This window comes from Glandiceps talaboti, chromosome 5 (genome assembly GCF_964340395.1).
Source record: "Glandiceps talaboti chromosome 5, keGlaTala1.1, whole genome shotgun sequence".
Lineage (NCBI taxonomy): Eukaryota > Metazoa > Hemichordata > Enteropneusta > Spengelidae > Glandiceps > Glandiceps talaboti.
This window is the reverse complement of record NC_135553.1, coordinates 19,431,658-19,459,516: the sequence shown is the minus strand read 5'-3', so window position 1 is coordinate 19,459,516 and position 27,859 is coordinate 19,431,658. Positions and strand designations below refer to the sequence as shown.

Genomic DNA, 27,859 nt, shown 5'->3' with positions numbered 1-27,859 from the left:
ATACAATGTCCATCAGGAGATGATGAGTACCAATGCAGTAAGTATTTGTAAACAGTGAAATGTCATATCAAATGATGCTTCGATTGATTTATCACATTGCACGCAATACGTACCCATACACATGTAGCACACAATTATTATAGCAAATATACATATAGCAAACAATTTGTACCATATAAATATACCATACAATACGATAAAATACACATATGCCACATAATTCGTACAAATACATATACACATATATCACGCAATACCAATGCACACGTACCACACACGACTTGTTCCAATATACATATATCACACAAGACCTACCCATACACGTGTACCAAACAATATGTATACATTTGTACCAAAAAACATTTACCGCACAGTGTGTACCAATTCAATTGTACCGCACAAGACGTACCAATACACATGTACCGCACAATACCTAGCAATACACACGTAGCACTTACAATGCGTACAATACACATTTACCACACAACGCCTACCAATACACCTGTACTGCACAATCCCTAACAATACGCACAAGTACGTAACACTCAATGCGTACCAATACACATTTACCACACAACGCCTACCAATACACAATATGTAACAATACAAGGCAATCTACAGATATCTTAATATTTACAAGATTCGTGATGATATTTCGATATTATATATAGGCATGTCATTCAAAATCAATTTGCGATGCATGGAACATTGATATACACTCTATTCAAATTTGATTGCTCAAACTATCAAGTACGCTTTGCACTTGTCATATGCACCGTGAGTGAGTGAGTGAGTGAGTGAGTGAGTGAGTGAGTGAGTGAGTGAGTGAGTGAGTGAGTGAGTGAGTGAGTGAGTGTGTGAGTGAGTGAGTGAGTGAGTGAGTGAGTGAGTGAGTGAGTCAATGAAATCATACTGACACACTATTCACTTCCCATTGACGTACAAAATTACATATCTGGATATATTGATTCGCTCTCAAAAAAAAGAGATAGGGTTACACTAATATTAAATCGATGAGACAAGTCTTCGAATAGTCCTGTAGCTAGTCAGAATTTCCAACTGTGCTTTAACAGCAGCCATGATATGATATCTATCTTGATTTTTGTATATTACAGATTCCAATCTTGTCTTCTTCAAACCTGTCTATGGTGCAACTTTCCGATTCCAAGCAGACATAGATAGAGTTGTCGGCAACACAACCAGACAAGAGTGTGCCGAGTTATGTCTGAGCGAAGAAGCGTTTGTTTGCTACGGTTTCAATTACATTCCTGCTGGACGTGCAGGTGGTACTTGTACGATCAGTCAGGCCTCATCAACTCCCATAGCAATGATCCCAGATGACACAGGATTGGAAATTTGGCAACTGAGTACATTCCCTGGTAAGAATACCTTGGAAGTAGAGAACATATTAGATTTGTACATTAAGTTCAGAGAGCTAAATTCTTCCTCCAGAAATGCACACATGTCAAGTGTGCATTTTATGATTTATAGGACAGGCAATAGGGCGAACAATATATAGTAAACTTCAGAAGATACAACTTCGTCAGAAATATTGATAACACCTTATGCAATCTTCAAACTCTTTTGTACTATGCTGACAATTACGGATACATGTAGGCTGTGTATTGCTCAGATTTCTCTTCAGTTATTTGTCTTATATCATGAGAATTCCCAAGGTTAGGAGTACAGCCGAAAAAAACACTACCGCCATAATTATGTCTTGATAAGTTGATTTTTTGAAGATGTAACAATCATAGGCTACTTTGAATGAACGAAATGATAAGAAGCTCGGAGAAAATTGTTCAACTCAAACAACTACTGTTGTGTTGTGTTGTGTTGTGTTGTGTTGTGTTGTGTTGTCCATTACAGCACGACTACTTTAAAAGTAGTCATTGCCTAAATGTGCATGGTATGTCTGCTAGCTGTTCGTCCTCTTCCAACGCCACTAGTGTTTTACTAACAATTCAAATTGTTACGTCAATATTGTTTCTACAGTGTGTACTACTTGGTTTGGTATGCTGAGCTTGGTTGTTATATTCCAACCTGTTCGTTATAACATGGTTTAACATACAGTATATTTTACTTGCAGTGTCAACTCTGTCTCGTTCATAAATATTGCTTACCAACAACAGCAATATTATATTTTGAACATCTCTCTCTCTCTCTCTCTCTCTCTCTCTCTCTCTCTCTCTCTCTCTCTCTCTCTCTCTCTCTCTCTCTCTCTCTCTCTCTCTCTCTCTCTCTCTCTCTCTCTCTCTCTCTCTCTCTCTCTCTCTCTCTTTCTCTAAATTATTGGTTATACTTACGTGTGACATTTCTTACCTTACAGACTGCGGTTCACTATTGACAGCAGAACGCGGTGTCATAGCATCACCTCGGTGGATACAATCTGAATCGGATGGTTGGTGTACGTTGAGATTATCTCAAACAGCCGAAGATGCAATTCTAACAATGAACTTCCAGTACGTTCTGAGTGATAGCGGTGGGGCAAACTGTCGAGATAATTACGAACGAGTTATATTACGTGATGGTGTTAACCCTAATTCCCCCATCATCGACGTGTATTGCTTCGACACCCTACCTAGCAGTGTCCAGTCATCAGTAAACGGACTACAACTAGAATATGGAGAAAACAACAAACCCACCGATGTTGTTATTGGATTTTTAGCCAGATATTACGTTTGTAAGTTAGCACATTTCAAAGTTTATTTGATTTAATAGCACATTTCAAAGTGTATTTGATTTTACGATTATCATAGACCGAATTGTTGTTGTTGTTGTTGTTGTTGTTGTTGTTGTTGTTGTTGTTGTTGTTGTTGATGATGATGATGATGATGATGATGATGATGATGATGATGATGATGATGATGATGATGATGATGTTGACGAAGTACGACGACAACGATGAAGGTTTTGATCTTTCCGAAGTCGTAACTGCTGTGTTGTAAAACCAAGAAGATTAAGGGAGATCTGTTGATGAATGGTTTAATATGTTGTTAGTTTGTTCATGATTCGTTCATATATATGTTAAACGATAATCCGATACTCGCACATCATCTGCAAAAAAAATGTATACCGTTAAAAAACTGAGCATCCCCTCACTCACAGCTCCTCAGGCTAAAGTTTATGAAATTTGTTTGATGATGGGTGTATATTACAGTCTGCTGAGACAGTTCCCTCGATAACTCACTTATATAAATGCATGCATAGTGATGTAGCGCGGCGGCTGAAACGCTGATAATCGGAGTAAACTGAAATGTGTATACTATCAAGTCGATATAGAGTTACTAGTAGTATACTATCTCATTGATTGTGTGTTTTGCCTTACAGCATATGTGTCAGACACTGTAATTACAAACGGACCGGGTGTCATCACGTCACCAAACTGGCCAAGCAATTATCCTGCAGATCGTCTCTACACCTGGACGTTTGAGGGCGCCGCAGATCAAGTCATTCAGTTGAACTTCACAGATTTCTTTTTGGAGGAAGATGGTAACCTTTGTTCAAATGACTGGGATTTCGTGAGACTATACGACGGACCATCAGACCAATCTCCCCTTGTTGGAACGTACTGTGGTGCTAATGGCCCTGGCGTTGTAGTTTCAACTGGAAATTCGTATCACGTGGTCTTTAAGTCAGATTTATCAGTCGAAGAAATTGGATTCCGGTGCTCATACAACTTCCAAATTTAAACAGGTAAGTAAAGATTACGCACCTGAAAGTAAACTTATGAATTTCATTTCTCTAAGTGACTGATTTAGGCAGTCATCCGTTTTTAGAAGAAAAGCCAATTTTTAATTTTCCACTACTGATAAAACGACAATTCTTGTCACACAAGTATCTCAAAATAAATGTGGTATTTGTCAGTTTGTTAACTTTATTTATATTAGTCATTTTAAGTTATTTTAGCAGTTGATGTATCACGTGCCTTTACTGTGCTGTTTCAAATCTTGTTTGCTGATGGGTCTTTGTTTCCAAAAAATACGCTTTACATACACAAATAAACAACACGAATAATGGTGGTGGTGGTGGTGGTGGTGGTGGTGGTGGTGGTAGTGGTAGCGGTGGCGGTGGTGGTGGTAGTGATGGTGGTGGTGGTGGTGGTGGTGGTGGTGGTGTGGTGGTGGTGGTGATAACGATGATGACAACGAAAGTCCTTCATCAATTTCAGTATTGTACATTGTCAATCATTTTGCAATGCAACAGTTTGTTTTTTTACTGAAATATTTGATAATAACTTCAATCTTCTTTTCTCTTACAGTCGAAGGACAACAGCCAACTTCGAGTTCTACTATTATTGGTGAAAATGTGAAGAACTGATTTTGTGCAGCCACGATACCATTGTTAGAGTTTCTCAAATAGCAATGAGACAGAAACAATTTTTTTTAAATACATTAGTCTAATGAAATAAAATAAAATATGTGACAAAAAACCAGATTGCTTAAACTTTCACAAACGATTTACTGAAGTCCAGTCAAAGTTTGGGCAAAGTATTTACCTCTTTTTTAAAAAATTCATTTTGATAATATATGTATTTAGTTTTTGATGACGCATATCAACATAATAAGTATATTAAGGATGATGTTCAATATTGGTAACATCATAAATAAGCGTTGACGCACTACGGTATATGGACAATGAATAATGTTATTCAGTTATGACAAAATCTCATTTAAAATACAACCCATAAAACCAAAGTAAAGCGTTTTGTATATGTACCACAGTCGTTTATAGCATCCATATCAAATGTAAAAGTATACTGTTTCATTTGCTAATTGATAACATCAGTTAGGCCACATGCTAGGCTTGTAAATAAACCAATTGAAACAGTATACTTTTACACTTGATATGAATGCTATAAATTAGTGTAGCACATAGAGAAAGTGCTTTACTTCAGTGTTACTCGTTGTAAAAACACTGCATTCGATATATTTTCAATTTTTCGTGAGCATGGTGATGAAGATTAGGGTATCCAGATACAGTGTGTGCGTTTCAATTAATTGTAACTACAGGTATCCACCGACTAATTAAATAACCAGTAAGTTAGAGTTTACGAGTTTTGTTAATAGTCAGAAAAGTATTATTTTTTTGCATGCCTATTTTCATTCTATTCCAATTCAATGTTTTACGGTGAACATTGCTTTTAGAATGTCCGTACCAATTACATTACAGTCGGATCAAAACGTGACCGATTATAGACACAATACCACACCAAAAACCTCCAAATTGACACACATATACAAATATGTAGATGGTAAATACATGAACTAGTCGTAGATAAAGGCCTTGGATTTATTTAACAAGAACCTTGGAACGATGTGATAAATTCAAATTACAATAGGAATTTTAAAAATGTCAAACGGGGTCTTTATTCGATAAATTTCACTGTGGTTCAAGTTAGTACAGCAGCGGAAAATGAGCTTTCAACTGACCAAGATAGACATACACTAAAACTATACATCGAGTGGACGTTGATTTAATTGTACTAACAGTACGGTGGTGTTTCTGATGACTTCCATGGTCTTGCAGTGTACATTATGGGGGATTTCGAATGTTTACACTATCAATAACAACAAAGGCACCGTTATCACCCACTTTTTAAAAAAAATGTTCATGTTTGTGTATATTAGTAAGTTGAAACCTCGACTTCCGCAGTAATAATTAGTGAGAGTTCATGTTAACAATTAGAATTAGAAATTGGCATTAGTAAATACAAATAGCACGTTACTGATAAAACTAAAAGTAAGCTGCATGACTTGATATGTTAGTTAAAATTGAATATGTGCAAGTCTATTGGGTATTACTATTCTGTTACAGTATCGAATGTTTGAGTTGTTGCTAAACATGATGCTGTGTATTAAATCTGCTCAGATCAGACCTGCATGCGTCAAGTTCCAGGTCAAATATGCAGGCTGTATGATAATCAACACCAATATTGTGGCACTCTTGCAAAATGAAGAAGACTTTGACATTGGGTTAGGGATGTCAGAGTTCACGTAAAAAGTGAAAACGTGTCAATAGTTTTACTCAATGTCAAATTGTTATCGCTTGATAGACTGAACCTCGACCAAGATCAGTTGACAGTTGCCAAGGTGTTGATTGGTGCATATTAAAGTAAAGGCAATTAATCTACGGGTAGTCTGAAGTCGTGTATCATTATTTTTTCCATAATAAAAGTCAACTTATTGGGTTTGTTTCCTTTAACTATTTCATCATGCATGGCTCCGATTATTTAACTTTCAACCAGAACATTTAACAATTTCACACGGTCTACAAACTTTTAATTGTGTACAGCGAGCATGTACGGAATAGAACGTTTGATGTGTCTATACAACAGTGGTCTATAAAGTTATAGGTGACGTTTTCAGAATACGTATCAAAACGGAACAATGTATGATCAATTTGTACCATGTTTGAAGAAAGGTCAAAACGTATGTCTCCTTGGTCAGAAAATTCTGTAAACATGAAATTTGAATGCAGTGGGATAAAGCCTAACTTGGGCAAACTGACTATTATTTCACGTATTCTGTTGTTTGTATTACCATATAGTTATGATATGGTCTTTCTTAGTATTTTTGCAAAGATTAATATACGGACTCCAAACACTGATCGATGAAATTGTCGTTTGTAGCAAGAATTCGACACTAAGACATAGTTTGAATCAACAATAGTAGAAACGTTATCAAAGTCTGTCTGTCTGTCTGTCTGTCTGTCGGTCTCTCTGTCCTTTCACGTACACGTATTACCTTTTTGTCCAAACTTTAAACATGTACACTAACTTTATAATTGATCAGTAACACTTACTGATGTACACTGTAAATCTAATGTAAACATAAGTTTGTGTAAGTGTAATTAGAATACAGGCAATATCACCTGACCTCACCGATACAATAATCGTGATTACAGACAATTTTCACCTAACATCGAAACAATATGCGTCACAAATGTATTTTCTTGGTTCATGCAATACTAGTAGATAAGGACAAGGCTTCAGGCTTGCAACATAAAATTAAATGAAAACAAAATACATTATTCGACACTTTATCTGCTTCGACGACAATAGGTGAAACTGGCTGTAATTGAAATATTGTGATGTAAACATGATGATAAACGAGGAACTTAGCCGTTCACATACAGCCAAGCATACAGGCTAAAAACTTGTACGTATTTCAAAAAATGTTATTGAATTTTCACCTGGAAAAAATGGCCACAATCACAGCTAGTATCTCACTAGATGTTATTCTAATTTTCACTTTGTTTATTTAAAAATCCAAAACATTTAGTCAGTAGAAAGATGAATAATCGACAACAACAAAATCATCAACATGTTGTCGAGAGAAAGGTACTGGTTTTGAAGGTTTTTGAGATACCAAGCTGATATATGTCGAGATAACATAATTAAGATGTGTTTTCACTTTTCTAAACCCGCATTTTTTTTTCTGTTATGCATGATCAGTTCTCTAACAGCTCATTCATTATTCTGAAGTTAATAGGATGGTGTGTCGACATATACGTAACCGGCAGAATTTACACCAATTATGGTGTCAAACACTCATGATGGAATACCCCCCATTTTATACCGTCCTTACGGCAATCTAGTGTACAGAATAAAACCATTAATAATAATAAATTATGATAGGTTCGAACATTTAACGGTTTTCAATGTTTATTGTGTGTCGGAGTGGAAAATTGAACTGCCTACAGTCTCGTTTTCCGGGAAAAATAACTCCAAAAATATAAGGCAGAAGTATGGGTTACAGAAAGTAAGAGAACACATTGCTCAAATTAAATGCAATCTTGAAAGAAAAGAAAAAAATTGAAAATATAAACTGATTGTGTTTTTACTAATTACTTAACTTGTAATGTCATACCCTTTGTGCATTCTCCATGTAGGAATTTTGACATTTATAACTAATATTCTTTGGTTGTCGGCAACGTTACACTAGCCGTCGTCATGATTATGAACACTTAATAAGAATCAGAGGGAAAAGCATTGATAATTCCGTCATTTTTATGGAAAGCTCTCAATAAATTGTTATATCTACTTTAACTCATAGTTCAACAATATATCAAAGTGTCGACCAGTACAACCAATTGCAAATTCTATCAACCTAACACTGTGATTTGCTTGTCGCGAGCTGCGCTAAACCTTGTACGTACACTCATGGCAAGTTTTTAGCCCCAACGGGCACCGCCCAAAGAAGACTTTTACATTCGGTTTCGCTCATACGTTCGTCCGTTTTGTGTGTGCGTGAGTACGCGCACTCTCATATCTCTAGCAGGCACCAGCTGATTTCAACCAAAATTGGCACAAAAGTTACATACTGTGTTAAACGTATGCATGTCACCGGCGTTTTTTTTCAACCGAATTAAATATGGCCGAATGGCGACCATTTCACAATTTGTATAAATTATCCCTTGATTGGTATTACATAAAGACACCATAAAGCTATAACTATGCTATGTTTACAATCCAACATCCATATTGTCAAGATTAACTTTCTTTTCAGACATTGAACTTTGACCTTGAAAGCCTTCTTCAAAGTCAAAGATTCAAATTTGGTGTATCTTCACAGTTTCTTAAGTCAAACATTTGATATTGTAATCATCTCTTGGATTTTTACTAGGTATATGGGGCATATGCATACGTTATCTAATTTAGCGACCTTGACCTGGTTGCTTAAGCAAACTGGCCATAGTTTTGACAAAAAAGTACGGTTTGCCTCTCCAAAAGTTTTATACATACGGACACCACTCAAAGATTACTCCAACATTATCAAAATGTTAAGATTTATAATGACACGACCTTTGACCTTCAAAATGATTATTTTTAAAGGTGAAATAGCCGGAATTTGTCTTTCAATTTTATGGCTTCCTACTTGAAAAATCAATGTGAAACAACATATGTCAAGTCATTGTTTGCAACTCAATAAATTGCTAAAGATTAATAAAATGTGTAAAATGTTGGTTATTTTCACGTACAATAACAAACTTTTCTCACATTTTGTTTAGCATTTTGCGATGTATTAACTTACAAACACAGACTGGGTCAATGTTGTTTCACTTGATTTTTCACGAAGGGAGCCATGCTAAAATTGTTTTATAAATTTAAAAAAATCCAAAATAAATACCAAATAAGGCCACTTTAAATAATGTTGTCACATACAATAAAGTAACAAAACAATTTAAATAAAAAAAAACTGAAAAGCCTAAACATTGCAGAATCTCAACCCTATCGAGGCTGCTTCATCAACCTCCAGACGTGGATAAATGTACCTGCATATTTGGAAACATTTAATAGAAACGCCTAAATACTATCAGGGTATTTCGAAAATTCTCATTATGACATTGATTTATTTTTATGAAACTTACACATCATCAAGTTCATAAAAGATTGCAATCTGGAATTACATTTATCTTCAGTTATCAAATAGAACGCCTCATGCTTCGTCAAATTTCATTGCCACAATTTCCGTTCTATGACAAAACTGTCCATAGATTAATGTCAGCGCTCACGAACCCTTCCTATGAATTTATATCGATGTACTGCGCATGGCAACGCTGGGATATTCGTTTGATGATTGGTTCTGTTGCCTTGTTACTATTTCATATAATAACATTATTTCTCATTTGACACATCACTTAATACTCTTGCACACATGACTACTAGACTGTCATGTACTGCTGACTAGACTGGATTTCCTTGTCCGTAATTTTGTCGTTTTGACTTTCCAGGATGACGAGAAGTGTTTTGGTATGTGTGTCGTGTTTCTTGTTCATGTCACTATGTCCTAGCAACACGCAAGGTAAGACCATTTTTAGTATTCATTACTTACCGCCCGTTTCATGTTAGTGTTCACTGGCTGTCAGACACAACCAGGTGCAAAATCAATAAGAAACTACACTTTTGAAATAACAAGATTGCAATTTCTTGCTACATTTTATCTAAAATGAAATAAACTGCTGAAACATACTGCAACTCGACACAGACACGCGGGCGCCAATGTTTTGTTGATGTCTGCATTGGATATCTCCATGTGTTTAATAGTTCATTTCATTTTAACGAAATGTAGCAAGAAACTCTATTCATTCAATCTTGCTATCATAAAGTGTGGTACGAGCAGTTTCTTACAGATTTCTCGGTGTCTATTTGAATCAGGAGGCAGCGAACATTGATATGAAATGGGCTGTGCATTACCATTAGGGCCGAAATCAGTAGTTCAACGTATAAAAAACTAAATCCCTTTACTTTTTTTTTTTTTTTTTTTTTTTTGGGGGGGGGGGGGTCCTGCGATTTTAGCTCTCATCCTACAAAAACGTTTTTAATTTTAAAACATTTCTCAAAAATGACCTCAAATTGAGAAATAGAAGAATTTTCGCTATATATGGCACTAAATAAAATGTCAACAAAAGGAATATTTTCCTCATACATATTGGCTTTGTATTCATAGCACTACATACTACAATACTGATTTGAGGTCTGAGGCCTAACTAAAATAAAAGAATTTATTTTTTATCCTACATTGAACTTTTGATCTCGCCCCTTACTGCACTGTACGGTCGACAGCGAGGAAGTTGTAGCGTGTACACAATATGCGTATATATGAAATTACACGTCACGTCATTTCGCTCCAAATGGACTAATGTATTCAAATTTTTTTAGGATTGATTTGTGGTTATATTTCTCTAAAGCTAATATACTTCTATCATTACATTCAGTTTTTTACTGCCTGAAATGTCAGACAGGTAACTTTTAAAGTCTTAGCCATGCTTAGTAATTCAAAAATCTCCATCCCAATTTCTTCCTCCTTTATGCTTGGGACTGTTCTCTATTACTAGAGTCAAAAGATGTCCCAAAGATTTTGAGCTGTATTAGCTGATATCTGGAGTATTGGTTGGGGTGTTGACAACCAACAATATATTCACCGGAAATTGTTGAAATACCAATAATTAGACTAAGTGTGCATATGTTAATTAGACGTCGATTTTATCCATAAGGCCAAATTAAAAAAAAAACTTGTTTGGTTCCAGTTACCCGACCCCACCTAGTTTTTCACTGGCGACCCTAAACCTATTTTTACATTTTCGAGAAAAAAAATAAGAAAATCGCGAAAATTATGAAATAGTGGATGCAGAAACTGGCATCAACTGAAAAAGACAACATAAAACTGTTCTTCCAATCTATAATGGCTGTGCATCTGATGAGAAGAAACCAATAACACAGAGACCATATGGAAAACAACAGAAAAACATAACTACCTGAACTAGACACTCACATATGAAAAAAAAATTAAAAAAATAAAATTAAAAACCTACCTACCCCCACCTATTCTAAAATTGAATGTAATCGGAACCACACGTTGTTGTCGTTGATTTTTGGGTATAGACCCAAAATGAATTTCATTTAATATACTGCACCAGATTAGGCACACGGCTACACAATTATTTTTTTTCCCCACATGCGATTCAATAGGGTTCAGGATGCACGATAGTATACGTAAGTCATTACATTTAATAAATCAGTTTTGTTTGTTTTTTAAACGTTTCAGTTGCAGCTAGTGCGGCTGTAAGGTCCGCTATAAACTAGATAGGGCAGACGTATAGTATGGGAACAATAATTTGGGCCTTATATACTTATTCAATGACGATATAATTCCAGGACAATGCGGAACGAGACCGGGTTATATGAAAAAACGAGTTATCGGAGGTTCTGAAGTCCCCCAGGCGACAAAGTGGCCCTGGTCAGGGGCTTTGTTGGTGGATAATACCCACTACTGTGGGCTTACGTTAATTTCTGACCAGCATGTTTTAACAGCTGCTCAGTGTGTGTAAGTATCAACATTTAGTTTCTCACCGTACCAGTATGCGATATGTGAAAATCAGCAGAGAAATTAAAGGAGAAAAACGATGAATGCCAACTAGGCAAAATTGTCAGTAACATTCACTTTGCTAGATTATTGCACTCTCTTCCTAGACAAATAGCTTACTAACGTTTGCTGAACCTTATCAAGTGACTTGACAGAAACCTGTTAAATGTTATCTCCAATAAGACACGTACATCGATGTATACGTTTGTTCCAAATTATTTGAAATTTGAAACTTGCATATTACCTAAGTACTAAACCAAGCATTAGTCATGCATACTTCTCAAAAGTTAAGCATTTTAAGACATGTGTACGTTGTTATCATCAATGTATTTGCCAAATTATTTGAAATTTAAAGCTTACAAGAACGACCTTTATGGGACACATTACATTACATTACATTACGTTACATTACATTACATTACATTACATTACATTACATTACATTACATTACATTACATTACATTACATTACATTACGGATGTAAAGACTGTCAGAAATTAAACAGACAGATGATTGATATCACGCACGTGTAGTCGCTCATCAATATTTGAGAGAACGCTGTCCTAGAAAGTTGTAATCCTTTAGATATTACTCCTTTCCTTTATTCTTTTTGACAGAGTCTTTGTGAACGAACCTAGTCGTTACAAGGCGCAATTTAACAAAGGAACAACGCACGAACAAACCTTCGACGTCACGGCATTCTTTCTACATCCATCATACAACGCTAATACTCGAGAACATGACGGTATTATTTTGAAACTGACATCACCTGTCACGATAACCGATGAACTACGACCAGCATGTATACCTGAAGAAGGAACAGACTACAGTGTTTACACTGACTGTCATCTAACCGGTTTTGGAGTTTTCGACCTTAATGGTAAATATCCAACTATGCGCATACTGATATTGAGAGATCTACATACATACAAACACACACACACACACACACACACACACACACACACACACACACACACACACATACATACATACATACACACACACATACATACATACATACATACATACATACATACATACATACATACATACATGCATACATACATACAATACATACAATACATACATATTCATCTCTCTGTTTGTCTCTCTCTCTCATTCACTATTTTCCTCTTTCTTCGGATATTAAATCATATCAAAAATATAATTTTAGATAATTTAAGTAAATAAATATTGGCTTTGATAACTCCTACTATAATATAAAACACAATGTTACAAAAACACAACCATTCCCATTTACAGCTAACACATTACCACCAAAGATGCACGAAATTGAATTTCACCTGTTGACACTGGCTGATTGCAACAATATCTATGAGCTTGTGGTCAATGATGTGATATTAGGTAATTCGCAGACATGTGCCGGGTATCTTGGTCTACCTGCAAATAAAGGACCCTGCCTGGTGAGTTAAGTTTTCTGTCAGGATTTTGTGACTTTTAACTGGAAGGGTATGGTGAATGTTGCGATGGGAAAGGAGGGGGGGGGGGTTTTGTAAAACATAGTTATTTATTTTGGTAATTTGTATTTGAATCTAAAAAGTACGGCCACCGCCCACCATTCTATAATATGAGGTGTGAATAACAGAACTGACTGTTGGAACTTGCCATAAATCACAGGATGGAAACACTTCAAGTAATGCATTCATAACATTCAATTTTGCTATTTCTTTGTACAAATCGAAGTTTGTTAATCAGTATTACAATACACATTACTACTGCCAATAACATATTCATCAATGTATTACTGTCGACAGATTTGAATCTCGGATAACAACATTTAAGAATTTCCTATCGTCAAAAAAATAAGACTAAGGACCCAAGTAGCATTTACGGTGCAGAGAGGTGGGGGGGGGGAGATATTTAGTCATTTTTCGATCAGCCACCTTCCCAAGTTCTCTCAAACAATTTCACGACCGTTCAATTACTGTAAGAATAGAAACAGTTGACAACATCTTTAACGGAAGTTGCCCGACAAAATGTCCACCTGTGACTGCTAAACGTTTTGCAATCTAGCTACACCTGTAAATGTGACCACTTAGGCTAATCCTTATTTGTGATTACAGGGAGATGGCGGGTCACCTCTAAGCTGTGACCAAGGTGATGGTACTTGGGCAGCAGTCGGACTCGTCTCCTTCGGAGCTGGATGTGGGGTACAAGGTATTCCAATAGTCTTCGCCAAAACATCCGATATGTACGATGGCTTTATCATGAACGCAGTTAGTGGAATAGACCCAGATTCAAGTACGTTGTTGTCATTTATCTGAAATATTTCCAATTAAGGCTGTATTGGTCCTTTATATACAAATGTGTCAGTCATTTTATTAAATTCCTCTTTCATTTCATCATTTATTCATTTCATATCTCCGTCGTTTATTCATTTCATATTTCCGTCATTTATTCATTTCATATCTCCTTCATTTTATTCATTTATTCATTTCATATATGTCATTTATTCATTTCATATCTCCGTCATTTCATATCGCTGTCATTTATTCATTTCATATCTCCAACATTTATTCATTTCATATCTCCGTCATTTATTCATTTCATATTGCCGTCATTTATTCATTTCATATGTCCGTCATTTCATATCTCTGTCGTTTATTCATTTCATATCTCTGTCATTTATTCATTTCATATCTCCTTCATTTATTCATTTCATATCTCTGTCATTTATTCATTTCATATCTCCTTCATTTATTCATTTCATATCTCCGTCATTTATTCATTTCATATCTCCGTCATTTATTCATTGCATATCTCCGTCATTTATTTCATATCTCCAACATTTATTCATTTCATATCTTCGTCATTTATTCATTCCATATCTCTGCCATTTATTCATTTCATATCTCTGTCATTTATTCATTTCATATCTCTGTCATTTATTCATTTCATATCTCCGTCATTTATTCATTTCGCATGTCCAAGTCTGTTCCCGTTCTCTTTGTCTGTTCATACCCATCAGCGATTTGTACGGATAAATATGGATTTCTGCCCCACAGTTATCAGTCGGGTGATTTTGCTGTTTGATAGGCATGATGTCTTAGGTTTTCGCGGGTTTACGAAACGTTGATTACAAATTATAATATGACATTTTTAAATAATAATTTCGCCGGTCATGACACACTTGTTTTATCCCACATATTTGCCAATACACTTTTTACTATAGCCATTTGAACCTACATTTCATCCTTAAAAGTCAAGCAGTAGCGTTTTAACACTTATCTGAGAAAATGTTGATGTTTATTACTATAAATTTAAGATTGGTCGTTTTTACTCTCCTATGAAGAGGATTGTGCTGGGAAACGTTTTTATTTATGCATTCTTTGAACATTGACAAAACGTCGGTTTCCTACTGTCTCATTTGGGGGAATCTTATGTTGAAAAGTAGCGCTTTGAAAAAGAGTGTGGAGTGATAACAACTTTGATAATCTCTTGCTGACTACAGGAGATTTTGATTGCAAACTCGACGATGAATTTCCATGCCAAAGCGGATACTGTATTCCACATACTTACAGATGCGATCAATGGGACGATTGTCCAGGAGGCCATGATGAGCAATATTGCGGTAATCATTTATCTTCTCTAATATAATTATAATAATGACCTTTTACCGACGAGTTCAAAAAATTCACGACTCAAGAGATGAATATATACATAAATCATTGTACATCCTGGATATGTATTTTTTATAGAAGTAAAGCCGTTAATGGGATGTGCAATATTATTACTATATTATATATCCCGTGCTTTGTTAACACTGCACAGGGGTGACAGGGCAAAATTATCAGATACTCAGTAGAATGTCGTCACGGTCAGAAAGTGTAAAAAAAAATAGATAACATCATCGTAGCATCGGCTTGTGTGATTATGAGCACACTAGGATCCAATCCATTATTATAATTTAATCAGTTATCCTTATGTTATAATCTATTATCTTGATGTTATATTCAGTTATTTCACATACAATCAGTTATTTTTATCATACTCAGTTATTTCACATTATAATAAGTTTTTTCATTATAATCAGATATATGTTCATGTTATAATTAGTTATTTTCATTATAATGAGCTTATTATAATATCATTTTCATATTATATTAAGTTATTTCACATTATAATAAGGTATTTTCAAGTTATAACGAGTTATTTTCATTTCAATCAGTTACTTTCACGTTATAGACAGTCATTTTTATATTAAAGTCATATACTGTTATACTCAGTTATTTTTGTATTTTACTTCGTTATTTCTATGTTATAGTGAGGTAATTTTATGTTATAGTTAGTTAATTTTATGCTATAATCTGTTATTTATATATTTTATTTTATGTGTTACAATCATATTTGTCGAGTACTCTACTGTTTGAACGTTTGTTTGGTAGTTTGGTACACACAGTAAATTCACTGATTTCTGTTGATCTCCATTAGGTCCACATGTCAAATTCTTCGATCCTAAGTACGATACATCTTTCGACGACACGCCTGGTGATGTTATTACGACCGCTACCGTCGATGACTGTGCTGAGATGTGTCTGTTCTCGCTAGATTATCTTTGTAATCAATTCGACTATGATGCCACAACGTCAACATGTCGATTACGAATGGAAGACTATCAACCTGTCTCGCTTACGCAAACAGCGGACACCGTTTTCTTCACGATTGATAGATTCCCCGGTAAGGATGTTAGCGTACTCTACTCGTACTCACCCCTGCCTGTACTATTTAACCAGTCAGGTGTAAACAGAATATGTCTTTTGTAAGGACGTAAAATAAAACAAGACTGGCTATTGATCGCGTTATTTTAATCAAATATTGCTCCTACATGTCCATAAAATGTTAAATCCATTGAAGTGAGATGGAACTGTAGATAAGATTCTCAGCAACACTACATGTAGTCTGGATGCCAACATGATCGCTAAAGAAACCACGTCTGGTCAAAGTCCCCCAATCAGCAAAAAAGTTGTTCATCCAATCAGTGAACCCCAACTGCTATAGTGACGCAAACAGTGTACAAGTACCATCTTGAGCTGACAAATATACCATATTTGGATTATATAACCGCCCCAATTAACATCAGCAACATCAGACAGACAGACAGACAGACAGACAGACAGACAGACAGACAGACAGACGGACGGACGGACGGACGGACGGACGGACGGACGGACGGACGGACGGACGGACGGACGGACGGACGGACGGACAGACAGACAGACAGACAGACAGACAGACAGACAGACAGACAGACAGACAGACAGACAGACAGACAGACAGACAGACAGACAGACAGACAGACAGACAGGCAGCATTAGCAAAATAACAACTTAATAATGATTGAATCCTAGACTTATATAACCGATATATCTTACAGACTGTGGTGCTACGGTGGAAACAAATTACTTCGATTTACCAAGGTTTTCAGCTCCAAGGTACTTCATTGACGAATCAACAGTTCGTAGTTGTGAGATAACCGTACAAACACTGCCAGGTACCAAAGTAAAGATTACCTTTGACCACGTACTGGTTCATCCTGATAGCCCTTGCACCTGTAAAGCCAACATCATTCTAAATGAAAGCAACTACTGCATTGACGAGCTGCCGGGTACTTACACAGCGATTGGAAACCAGGTTGTCGTGAGATGGGAATCTCAACGACCAGAGCTAAGTGGGTTTATCGCTACTTTTGAGGGGTACGTTCACTTTCGATTCGATATCGCATATTTTCTTCAGTAACATTCATCAATAACATGTATTCCACTTTTTTTCAAGCAAGACTGGTTTGAATTTCTCTTTTAATTTAACAAGATTCTCCATGCTCTTTGCATTGTTTTAGACCGGAAAATTAAAAAAATTTATTAACACAGCAGCAGCAGTAGTACACCCCCCCCCCCCCACGTACCTCTGTAATTTTTGTCCAGTTCCTTACGACCGGCAAGACATACGAATATATGTAGCCACCCCTCTTCATTCCCTACCCCTTTCTTGTATCACGCGTACGTGTGATGAAGACGATCCACTGTCAGAATATTCTAATGAAAACCGTTATTTTTTAATTGCAGGTTATAAGGAGTTGTTATCTGTACGGGTTATATTGAATGGTTGATAACAATTGTCTAGGCTACCTTACATTGGTTAACCGATTGTTGATAGTCATGTGCTGATTATGGTGATTTTAACTCATGACACACGATACCTTAATAGTAGGTATTTATAATGCTACGCAGATCATAATATCGTAAAGTTGCTGAAAGGATTGGCAGTTTGGACATCATTTTAATGAATTAAAAAATTTTATAGTTGAGTATATATAAAATACCACGAACGGTGCACCTACAGTTATTATCTATTTTTTAAAAAATACGTTTTTATAGCCATGGCCGGGGGGTGTCTGCCATATTATGCCTTTCGTGGGCGTTACAACCCTTTTGTCCAGGGTTGTCTACGTTTGTCTACGTTAACGAGATGTCTTTCTGTACTCAGAGAGTCGAGGTACGTTAGTTTTTACAAAATTCTGAAAAAAATGTATTATACATAAAAACCATGGAGAGCAATTGACTGACCGTCTTCATGTGAATGATAATGTATTTAGGTATAAGTGTTATTATTCCTTTAAAATGTGAATAACCAAATGAGCTAATGTATAGAAAAAAAACCAAAGATATTCAGAACCTTATTTTTAGCCCTGACAAATCGGAAGGCTGTTAATATAGCTAGGTAAGCTGTAGTATTTTGGAATTCCATTTTAATATTTTCACTTTTGGTATTTCTACGTTCTTAATTGATGTATTAATCAGGTGTAATTTACTTATGTCTAAGATTTGATTACTTATTTGAAAATAGTTTGAATTATGTTAATATCTTTAGATAATTTTTCTGGTTTTATTTTCTACAATATATTCTCTTTAATAATGACACGTTTCTTATATAATTAAAGTAGAAATCAAATCTTATAGTGGATGAAATGTGAAATGTTAATACCCTCTTTACAATGGTTATCGGTCAAAGTACAAAATAAACGTGTAAATTCAAATGAAAAGAACCAAATATTGTATTGTGTTGTGTGTTGTTGTTTTTTGTAACATGTGGGATTAATGAAGTGGTTCAGTAACAAAATTAAACTTGGCGTTGGCACAGTCATAGTAAGAAATAAATAAAATAGACGTCCTTTGGTCCAAATGAATCATTTTAAATGGTGACTCGGGTACTTCAGGAGATACAAATTAAGTTGCTGAAGTTGGTCTATTCAAATGAACAACAATGGCATGAAGTTGAGGTCAGTTAAGGAAAACATAGAGGGAAGTTCTTTGATCATGTGTTTATACCCCCTAAGGTTAATACAGACTAATCTCCAACATCTACATTGACTATACACAAATCGCAGTCTACCATACCAACTTTGTCTTCTGAGAAAGTCTAAATGTCTTTGTCTTCATCTTGTAATTGGGACCCCATATGAACTATCGATTTACTAATAAATAGATTGCCCTTGGAAACACAATGTCATTTTTAGCTCTGTTCACCTTCAAACTTCCATTCATTCACTTCAGTCTTAGCATCGATAGAGTAAACTAAGGTCAAATTGAATTAAAGTCCAAAGAACTAAATCGACAATAGACTTTGCAAATACCATACATTCTTAAATACAAATACCTTTGAAACGTCGTATCTAAACACGAAGGAAATAGCGCCACGCCTTGAACTGAACAAAGCCTCCATGTTTTCACATATTTCTGACTTACGTAAATTTTAAATTTAACGAGATATCTGTCGCAAAGATTTCCATATTCTAATATATAAACAACACGGCAAGTACAAATACTAGTTTAGCGAACGTTTTTGAGGTATCTCCCTATTTTATTTATTAACGAATCTGGTATACTTGACGAGAAATCGCTTGACACACTTAGTATGCATACTATAGGAAAAAAATAGGACACTAGTTATAACACATGTTTGTAAGTGTTTGAATTTTCACCGAGAGACGTCGTGCTGTCTGTCCGTCTGTCTGTATGTTGGTCTTCTGTATGTCTGTCTGTCACTCATTCGATACACACCAGAATGGTCAAATTCATTCCATCCGTTCTCCCCTAAATCGCTGTCTGTCTGTCTGTCTGTCTGTCTGTCTGTCTCAGTATGTATGTATGTATGTATGTACAGTAAAACGTCGATTATCCGAACACTTACGGGGACATGCATTTAGTTCGGATATGCGGTCAGTTCGGATATGCGATCTGCATCAAGATATGGGACCGGGCGGGGTCAAAAGGTCGCACTCATACAGAATGAACGTACACCGTACGCTGCATATCACACTTACACATGTTACATGCACTCTCAGACAAATGAAATGCACCATATTACATATAAACTTTTTTAATGAACTGTATTTATTTAATACTAAAACTAAATAATGAGTTGAATATACAAGAAGAAATAAAAAAAACGTATTTACAAGAAAGACGACGAAGTGGTGGACAGCTGATGTATGTATGTATGTATGTATGTATGTATGTATGTATGTATGTATGTATGTATGTATGTATGTATGTATGTATGTATGTATGCCTGCCTGCCTGTGTACATGCATTATCTATCTATCTATCTATCTATCTATCTATCTATCTATCTATCTATCTATCTATCTATCTATCTATCTATCTATCTATCTATCTATCTATCTGTCTATCTATCTATCTATCTATCTGTCTGTCTGTCTATCTATCTATCTATCTATCTATCTATCTATCTATCTATCTATCTATCTATCTATCTATCTATCTATCTATCTATCTATCTATCTATCTATCTAGCTATCTATCTATATGTCTATGTGCAAAACGTATAGCCTTTAGCCTCGGGAAATAGCATGTGATTCTGGTAACTCACAGTCCCTCGGGTGTACGGGTGCTATAGCCCTCATGGCCAGGCAATATGTGTTCAATATATACCTTGGTGAGTATCAATCTGCTAAGACATTGCTCTATACCGCAGTGGCAGAGCGCAATAGTTTTGGTAGTACTGGAACTCTTTCTTGGTTGTAACTTGGAGTTACAACCAAGAAAGAGTTCCAGTACTACCATATATATATATATATATATATATATATATATATATATATATATATATATATATATATATATATATATATATATATATATATATATATATATATATATATATATATATATATATATATAGGAAGTCAGTGGTAAGATTTGTCCGTGTACATCAACATCTCCTGACGAGTGATTTACTCACGAAACAGGCTTGTAGAGACGAAAAACCCGACTTGATTTTCTTCTACCCTCAACATATATATATATATATATATATATATATATATATATATACATACATATATATATATATTACTATGTATGTGACGCGTGCGGCTGGAATGGATGGATGGATGGATTGATTTTGGTCAATGTCTATGTATTGAGACTTTACGCCTGGTACCGGTAACATAAGATTTCATTTTTTGACACTGCAGAACGAGATTTGAATTTCGATATTATTTTGACTTCTTTGCATACTATTCCAATGATCTCTGCACTAACCAACCAAAGTTAGTTTGTTTGTTTTATGTCTTGTGTAAGTGTTTATTATTTGTATTCTACCACATTCCGAGACACAATTACGTAATGTTATTTAGATGGCTTTTACTTTTAATAATACATTAGTTTTGTTCAGACAATGTAAAAGTCGCAAGCCACACACTTCTTGGTTTACGAATCCATTTGTAAGATAGATAACAAGTGTTTCCAATCCCTGCAGGATATTTTGTCGATCGATGAATACGGGAATTAGAAGTGCGCAATGGAAGTTTTAGCATATGGCAAATACATGGGTTTTTTTCTCTATGACCTTTGCAGCCTTTTAAGGACTTTGAGTGTATTTACAGTACCATCATGAGATCGTTGCCATATTCAAGTTTAAACACTTTTGAATATTTAACTTTCCTATCAGCAAACTTTGTTCATCGCCATCCGTCTTGGAGTTGAGAGCACTACTTTTACTGTTGAAAAGGTTTGGGTCAATACACATGCTCGTGATAGAAACGTTCCACCTCGTTAATATCGACATTCTAAGGTGTTTCCATACAGAAAGGCACGAATGTTTACTTTTTTTACTCTCGGAAAGCTGCCGTGGGAGTCAGTATTATTATAGTATAAACTACGCCACAAATGCCTTTTGGGTCAGTCGAGTCGGAGTCTACATGGCATTGGGTATTGTTTGTGTTCACTTTCCCCGTATTTGACTTCCCTTCTCTTGATGTTTGCTGTCACGCCTCGTAAGATGCCAATACTAAATCAGCAACGTTACTCCCTAGCTGTATGCATGGTGTATAGCAATGTAACATTCATTATGCTGTACCGCCACACGCTGTGTAATTCGTAAATTGAAATCCTAAGTTATTTAACCCAGGGTTGAATACACAATACAAGTCCTTGTTATAGAGTTTCAATGCAACTTGCTCCATTATATGTAAGATATGATGTCCTCGGATCGAATAGGTTAAACTACTACAAGGGGATTGTTCTGTCTGGTCAGGAGGGGCGACGGTGTTTACGAAACAAACTCGTCAGGGAGTACACATAAGTGAAACAGCGAAGGGAATGAGACAAAGGGAACGGCACTGTTCATGTTTACCTGTGGGAGCAAACTTTCACCCGTCTAACACTGCACATGCGTACTGACATCCTTCATGAAACAACTAATGAAATAGGTAAACCAGTCTAAAGTCATGAAAAATTATGTAGACTATACAAAATGACCCACCGTATTACAAACGTGACATGGATGACAAAAGACGAAACCGATATCCTTTGATGAATTCGAAGTGGGTGTCTGATACAGGAGAATTTAATAGGCGGACCTATTCACTTAGCAATATTTGAATACCTCCGGAAAATGTATTTTCAGTGTGATATGAACCCCTCTAACCCTACTGAGGTGTGTTCCCTCAAAATATAAAGGAATACCTGTGCATCGTCGCTCAAACAGCATTATACAAAAGCTCTCGACTACGTTAAGGTCATTCATCTCACCTTTTAAGTCAAAACAGTACGTCACCAAAGTTTTGTGAATGTAGCGTTTATGCACCCACCGGAAAATACGTACAGAAATAGTGAAGCACTTTAAGTTATTTTCTTTGGCACCAGTCTGATAATATTTGCACTGAATTACATAATTTTAAATTCTCTGTCATGGCGATGAATTGTGAGGGGTGGATTTCAACATGGCGGAACATTCAAGAACTTTTATAGGGATTCACGGAGAGAACATGGGCGCTTTCCTATCTGTTGTCTTTTCCATCCCCGTCTGTCTCTACCTACCTGCCTGTCTGCCTGACTGTCTGTCTGTCTCCCTGTCTCTCTGTCTTTCTCTGACTCCGTCTGTCTGTCTGTCTGCATGCATGTATGATTATGATCTATGATAGTATGTGTACCTGTGCTTAACATACATACATACATACATACATACATGTACATACATACATACATACATACATACATACATACATACAAATGTACATCTCTCCCTCCCTCTCAGCTCTCTCTCTTCCCCTCTGTCTCTATGTCTGTCTATATATATATATATATATATATATATATATATATATATATATATATATATATATATATATATATATATATATATATATATCCGAAACAACTTGATAAATTTCAATACCTAGGTTACCTGTACACAACACTAAAAATACCTCAGACCACATATAGTCGGGTCTGATAATAGACATACCACAACTACACTAAGTAAATATACACTATGTTAAATTGAGGAATACACATGAACCATAGTATTCCAGATATTCATTGTGGCACAGAATCTTATTTCTGTATAACTACTTGTTAACTCTACACGGTGTATAGGCTAATTATGGTTATAAGGCCTAAAACTTGTTTGGTTCCGGATACCTGGCCCCACCTAGTTTTTCACAGCTGACCCTAAACTTTGTTTACGTATTCGAGAAAAAATACATGAAATATAAAAGTTGTGAAGTCTCGCGAGGAATAGCGGATGTGGAAATTTACATCAGCTTGAAAAGACAATATAAAACTGTTCTTCCGATCTGTAATGGCTGTACATCTGATGAGAAGAAACCAATAACACAGAGACCATATGGAAAACAATGGAAATCATAACTAACCGAACTAGACACTCACACATGGGGAAAAAGATCAAAACAAAGAAGTCTACCTACCCCACCTTTTCTAAAATTGAGTGTAATCGGAACCACATAATGATTTTACGCCTAAAAGTAATCTCCCAGAGCTTGTTGTCTTTTGGCTAAATTTTAAAGGGGTTGGTCTCGATCAGTTGCTAATCAATTACCTCTAATTCCACTTTCCTAGTATCATGAAATCATTAATCATTTTATGTATACTTCTGTGAATAGATGAATGTTACATTATTTTCCATTCAAACATATATATTTTTTCTTAGTTTTATTTTTTTTTATCAACCGAAATGAATATTTGTCTATTTATGATAAATTGCTAGCTAACAGTGTGAGTCACCTGATGATCCCACCTTATGCATACGTCTGGAGACTTGCCCCACCTACTTGCAAAGGGAGTGGGTCGAATCAACAGAACAGCCACTTTCTCCTGAGTTAGTACGCGATTGTTGAGACTCACCTTAATACTTATCGTAACACTTTCATTGAGACGATCAGGTGAAAATGGTCACTAAGATGTTGCCCTTAACACTTCTGCTTGTAGTAGTCACCTTTGCTTCTGAAATTAACGCCGATGGAGGTAAGTTTCAACTTTCTTATATTTGTGAACTGTTAACTGTTTTATGGCGCGTTTAAAAACCTCATGACCCAAACACAGACAACAGTCATATTTTCATAATGTCATGGTTAGACTCTACAAGTGAACAAAACTGACGGTTATTAAACACACAGGTACAAATTTGACGTTGACCGTTATACCAAATCGGTATTTAGAAAGGCGTGCATAGCGGAATTGTTGAATGTCGATTTTATGTAAGCGTATACCCCCTCACTATACGAAATTCAAGAACTACCTTCACGCCTGTCAGCACACGGTAGTTCCACGGTGTCTGCACGGTAGAATAGTGTTGACAAATAGCGAAATCGGAATATGGGCGTACATGCTGGAGGGAAAATGTTTTGTTCTACACCCTGGCAAAACATACTTTGCATTGAAGTACATGTTAAGGCTGAGTTGATGTCTGTAGTTTGACAATGACAAATTGCGTTTATTTTTTCATGACATACATCAAGGTCTTCTCTCATTCGAGACCTGAACGACTTGGAACATTATTATACAACAGAATCGACAAAATAACCAAACATTAGACTATATCAAAGAACGAGTATAAGAGAAGTGTGCGTGCGATACCATTGTATGCTGAAGTTTCAACTATTCTTTGATGGTCACTGGTTGTCACTTCTTGTACAATACTCTCCAAAGAGACTTCTTAGGGGACTCAAAGTGGACGAAGACTTATTGATCTAAACACGTAGGGTTCGGCCTAGATATATACATGACACATATTGGCACACTGTACGTGCCAAAGACAGCTCTGCACTGTCTATGACTGTACCGTACAAAGAAACTATAAAGCTCTATAGAAAATTTGGTACAGCACCCATGTTCTATAACAAAGACATTTGTAAACCTATATATAGAGTATATCATGTCATAGGCACAAGACACCTCAGTGGAGTTGTAATATAAATACTAATAAGGTGAGTTCTTCCATCTCTGAACAGTTTTGGTATTTAAATATCCGTTACTCGCTAACCTGAATTTGTAATTAATGATACTTCTCTTTGCGATTACTTTCAAAATGAAAGACAAAGTTCCCGATTTCGCAGCCTAAAATAATCCCCATCAAAGTCTGCAATAGCAGAACTCTATTTGTGAGGTAAGATAACTGGTGATTTATCGTACAGGCGTAGAAATTCAATCATGTGTATTGCCTATGAAGTAATCATGAAGAATCAATCAGTACACCTCAACTGAGACGGGCGGATCTCTACTCCCATGCTTCTCTTCCCCTTGTTCTCTCGTTTCCTACTAAGGGTATTCAAATTTCAAAACTGTCGGAGTCGCTTTATCGGCCATACCTGGTCGAATTCTTGTGTGTCACAGACCGTGACATTTTATGTACATTCTGAAACATTTCGTTTTTAAATAAAAAAAATCGAACAATGAAACTTATTTGTCTTAGTAGTCCGATGGCGGTAGGTTAAACACTCCCTAGCGTTTGAAAAGGATAGGAGTGAATAGAAAAGGGATCACACCCATTCACATAGCTTCTCTTTATATGCGGGTATTAAACAAAGACTCGTAGTAGAGCAAGCAGTATAATTTAAGCACGCACAGCTGTACTTTAAACCGTCTTAAGAAGTGGTCAGACCAAAATGACATTTATTCAGTCATATGTTCCTACAGATGGGAAAATGTCTCATCAAATCATCGTCAGTAGAATTCACTTTGCGTGCACTGATTGATTGAAACGGGTTAGAATTTGATATAAAAAATTATCTGTGACACATTATTGCGTCTGATTTTAGCGGTGTCACTATCCGACTTTTTTTTATTGACATATAAGAATGTTTATCGCGATGACCTCAAGTGTTCAACTAGGGAAGAACAACTCGTAATTACAGGTAGTTAAAGAAAATTACTATTATGCACATTTGGGTAACAATCGCTTCTTTTTGAAGGAGACATTCCGATGTTGTCGGACATAAAAGAACGGGGAGACATCGCATGCAATTCAGTTTTTTTTGTCGGTATCGACACAAAGGAGACTCTGTTCTAGAGAGAAATGGTGTCAACTACTTGGCTATATAACAGATCATTGCTGTTTGCATTCACTTGTGTTTAAACATAGAATACATGTACATGAAAATGATGAGTTGTATCTCATTATTATGGAGTGCATACCAACTCTCACTTACACTGTATACCCACTTAAGTACCTACACATACCTACCAACCTTTCCTAGTAACTCTACTTACATGCAGAGTGTGAAATTTATTAAATGTACATATAGTAAATAAGCCCCGACATGAAATGCTAATGTTGTTCACGTGAACTTGTACGTACGAATTGACGAGATGCAAATATTGGTTGGTCATACATACATACATACATACATACATACATACATACATACATACATACATACATACATACATACATACATACATACATACACACATACACATACACATACACACATACACACATACATACATACATACATACATACATACATACATACATACATACATACATAAATACATACATACATACATACATACATACATACATACATACATAAGACAGACGGACAGACAGACAGACAGACAGACAGACAGACAGACAGACAGACAGACAGACAGACAGACAGACAGACATGTTTCTTTTTATAATAGACCTATTCCCTACCTGGAGTCAAGTTAAAAATGAACACCCCTTCGATTTATGATAAAATACACATGCAATAGCCTAACTATAGAAAGAACATTTCAATACCGTTTACAGGTGTCTTGGTTGGTTTCTGGTCTAATCAGACTGGTTGACCTCATGACCACAATAATTCAAAACAGGGTTTATATATTAACTGTGGTATTAGTATTCTCCTCGGTTTCCTATTAAAGAAGGTATATCTATATATTGGGTGCAATGAACCGTGGTTCATCGTCTTCTACTATATATTCGAATGGCGCCATGCTCCTTACAAAGAGCGAATGCCATGTTACAACCTGTACTGTAGTGACGTTCTCATCCTACATACTCAGGGTGCGTAATGCCTGCAGGCAAAAACCATAGAGGTACAAACACATTTATACTTGAGGGGAAAAAATGAATGATTTTTGTATTTGTACTTTGTACCTAGTTGTCCGTCTATCGGTATAGCAAATAATAGACCAGTGTCTCCTTAATAAAC

At 35.8% G+C, this 27,859-nt stretch overlaps 2 protein-coding genes across 2 annotated transcripts in view; both read left to right on the top strand.

Moving 5' to 3' along the window:
• The first annotated feature begins 9,650 nt into the window (after window positions 1-9,650).
• On the top strand, window positions 9,651-18,089 carry LOC144435894 (serine protease 33-like). The gene is made up of 9 exons (XM_078124534.1): window positions 9,651-9,806; window positions 11,660-11,828; window positions 12,486-12,748; window positions 13,135-13,295; window positions 13,956-14,133; window positions 15,344-15,463; window positions 16,324-16,569; window positions 17,267-17,585; window positions 17,955-18,089. Exons 1-9 carry the CDS (start codon window positions 9,737-9,739, stop codon window positions 17,959-17,961), a joined length of 1,533 nt encoding a protein of 510 aa, XP_077980660.1. The 5' UTR covers window positions 9,651-9,736; the 3' UTR covers window positions 17,962-18,089.
• Window positions 18,090-24,543: 6,454 nt separating this feature from the next.
• LOC144435455 (uncharacterized) overlaps window positions 24,544-27,859 on the top strand; it is an 84,395-nt gene continuing 81,079 nt past the window's right edge. Inside the window, exon 1 of the mRNA XM_078124049.1 lies at window positions 24,544-24,680. Within this exon, the coding sequence (XP_077980175.1) occupies window positions 24,605-24,680 (76 nt within the window). The 5' untranslated portion in view covers window positions 24,544-24,604. The remainder of the gene's footprint in view (window positions 24,681-27,859) is intronic.

Coding starts and splice junctions, on each gene's coding strand:
- LOC144435894 (XM_078124534.1), top strand. CDS start 9,737: ATGACGAGAAGTGTTTTGGTATGTGTGTCGTGTTTCTTGTTCATGTCA. Junction 13,296..13,955: donor CAAATAAAGGACCCTGCCTG/GTGAGTTAAGTT, acceptor TTGTGATTACAG/GGAGATGGCGGGTCACCTCT. Junction 16,570..17,266: donor CACGATTGATAGATTCCCCG/GTAAGGATGTTA, acceptor TATATCTTACAG/ACTGTGGTGCTACGGTGGAA.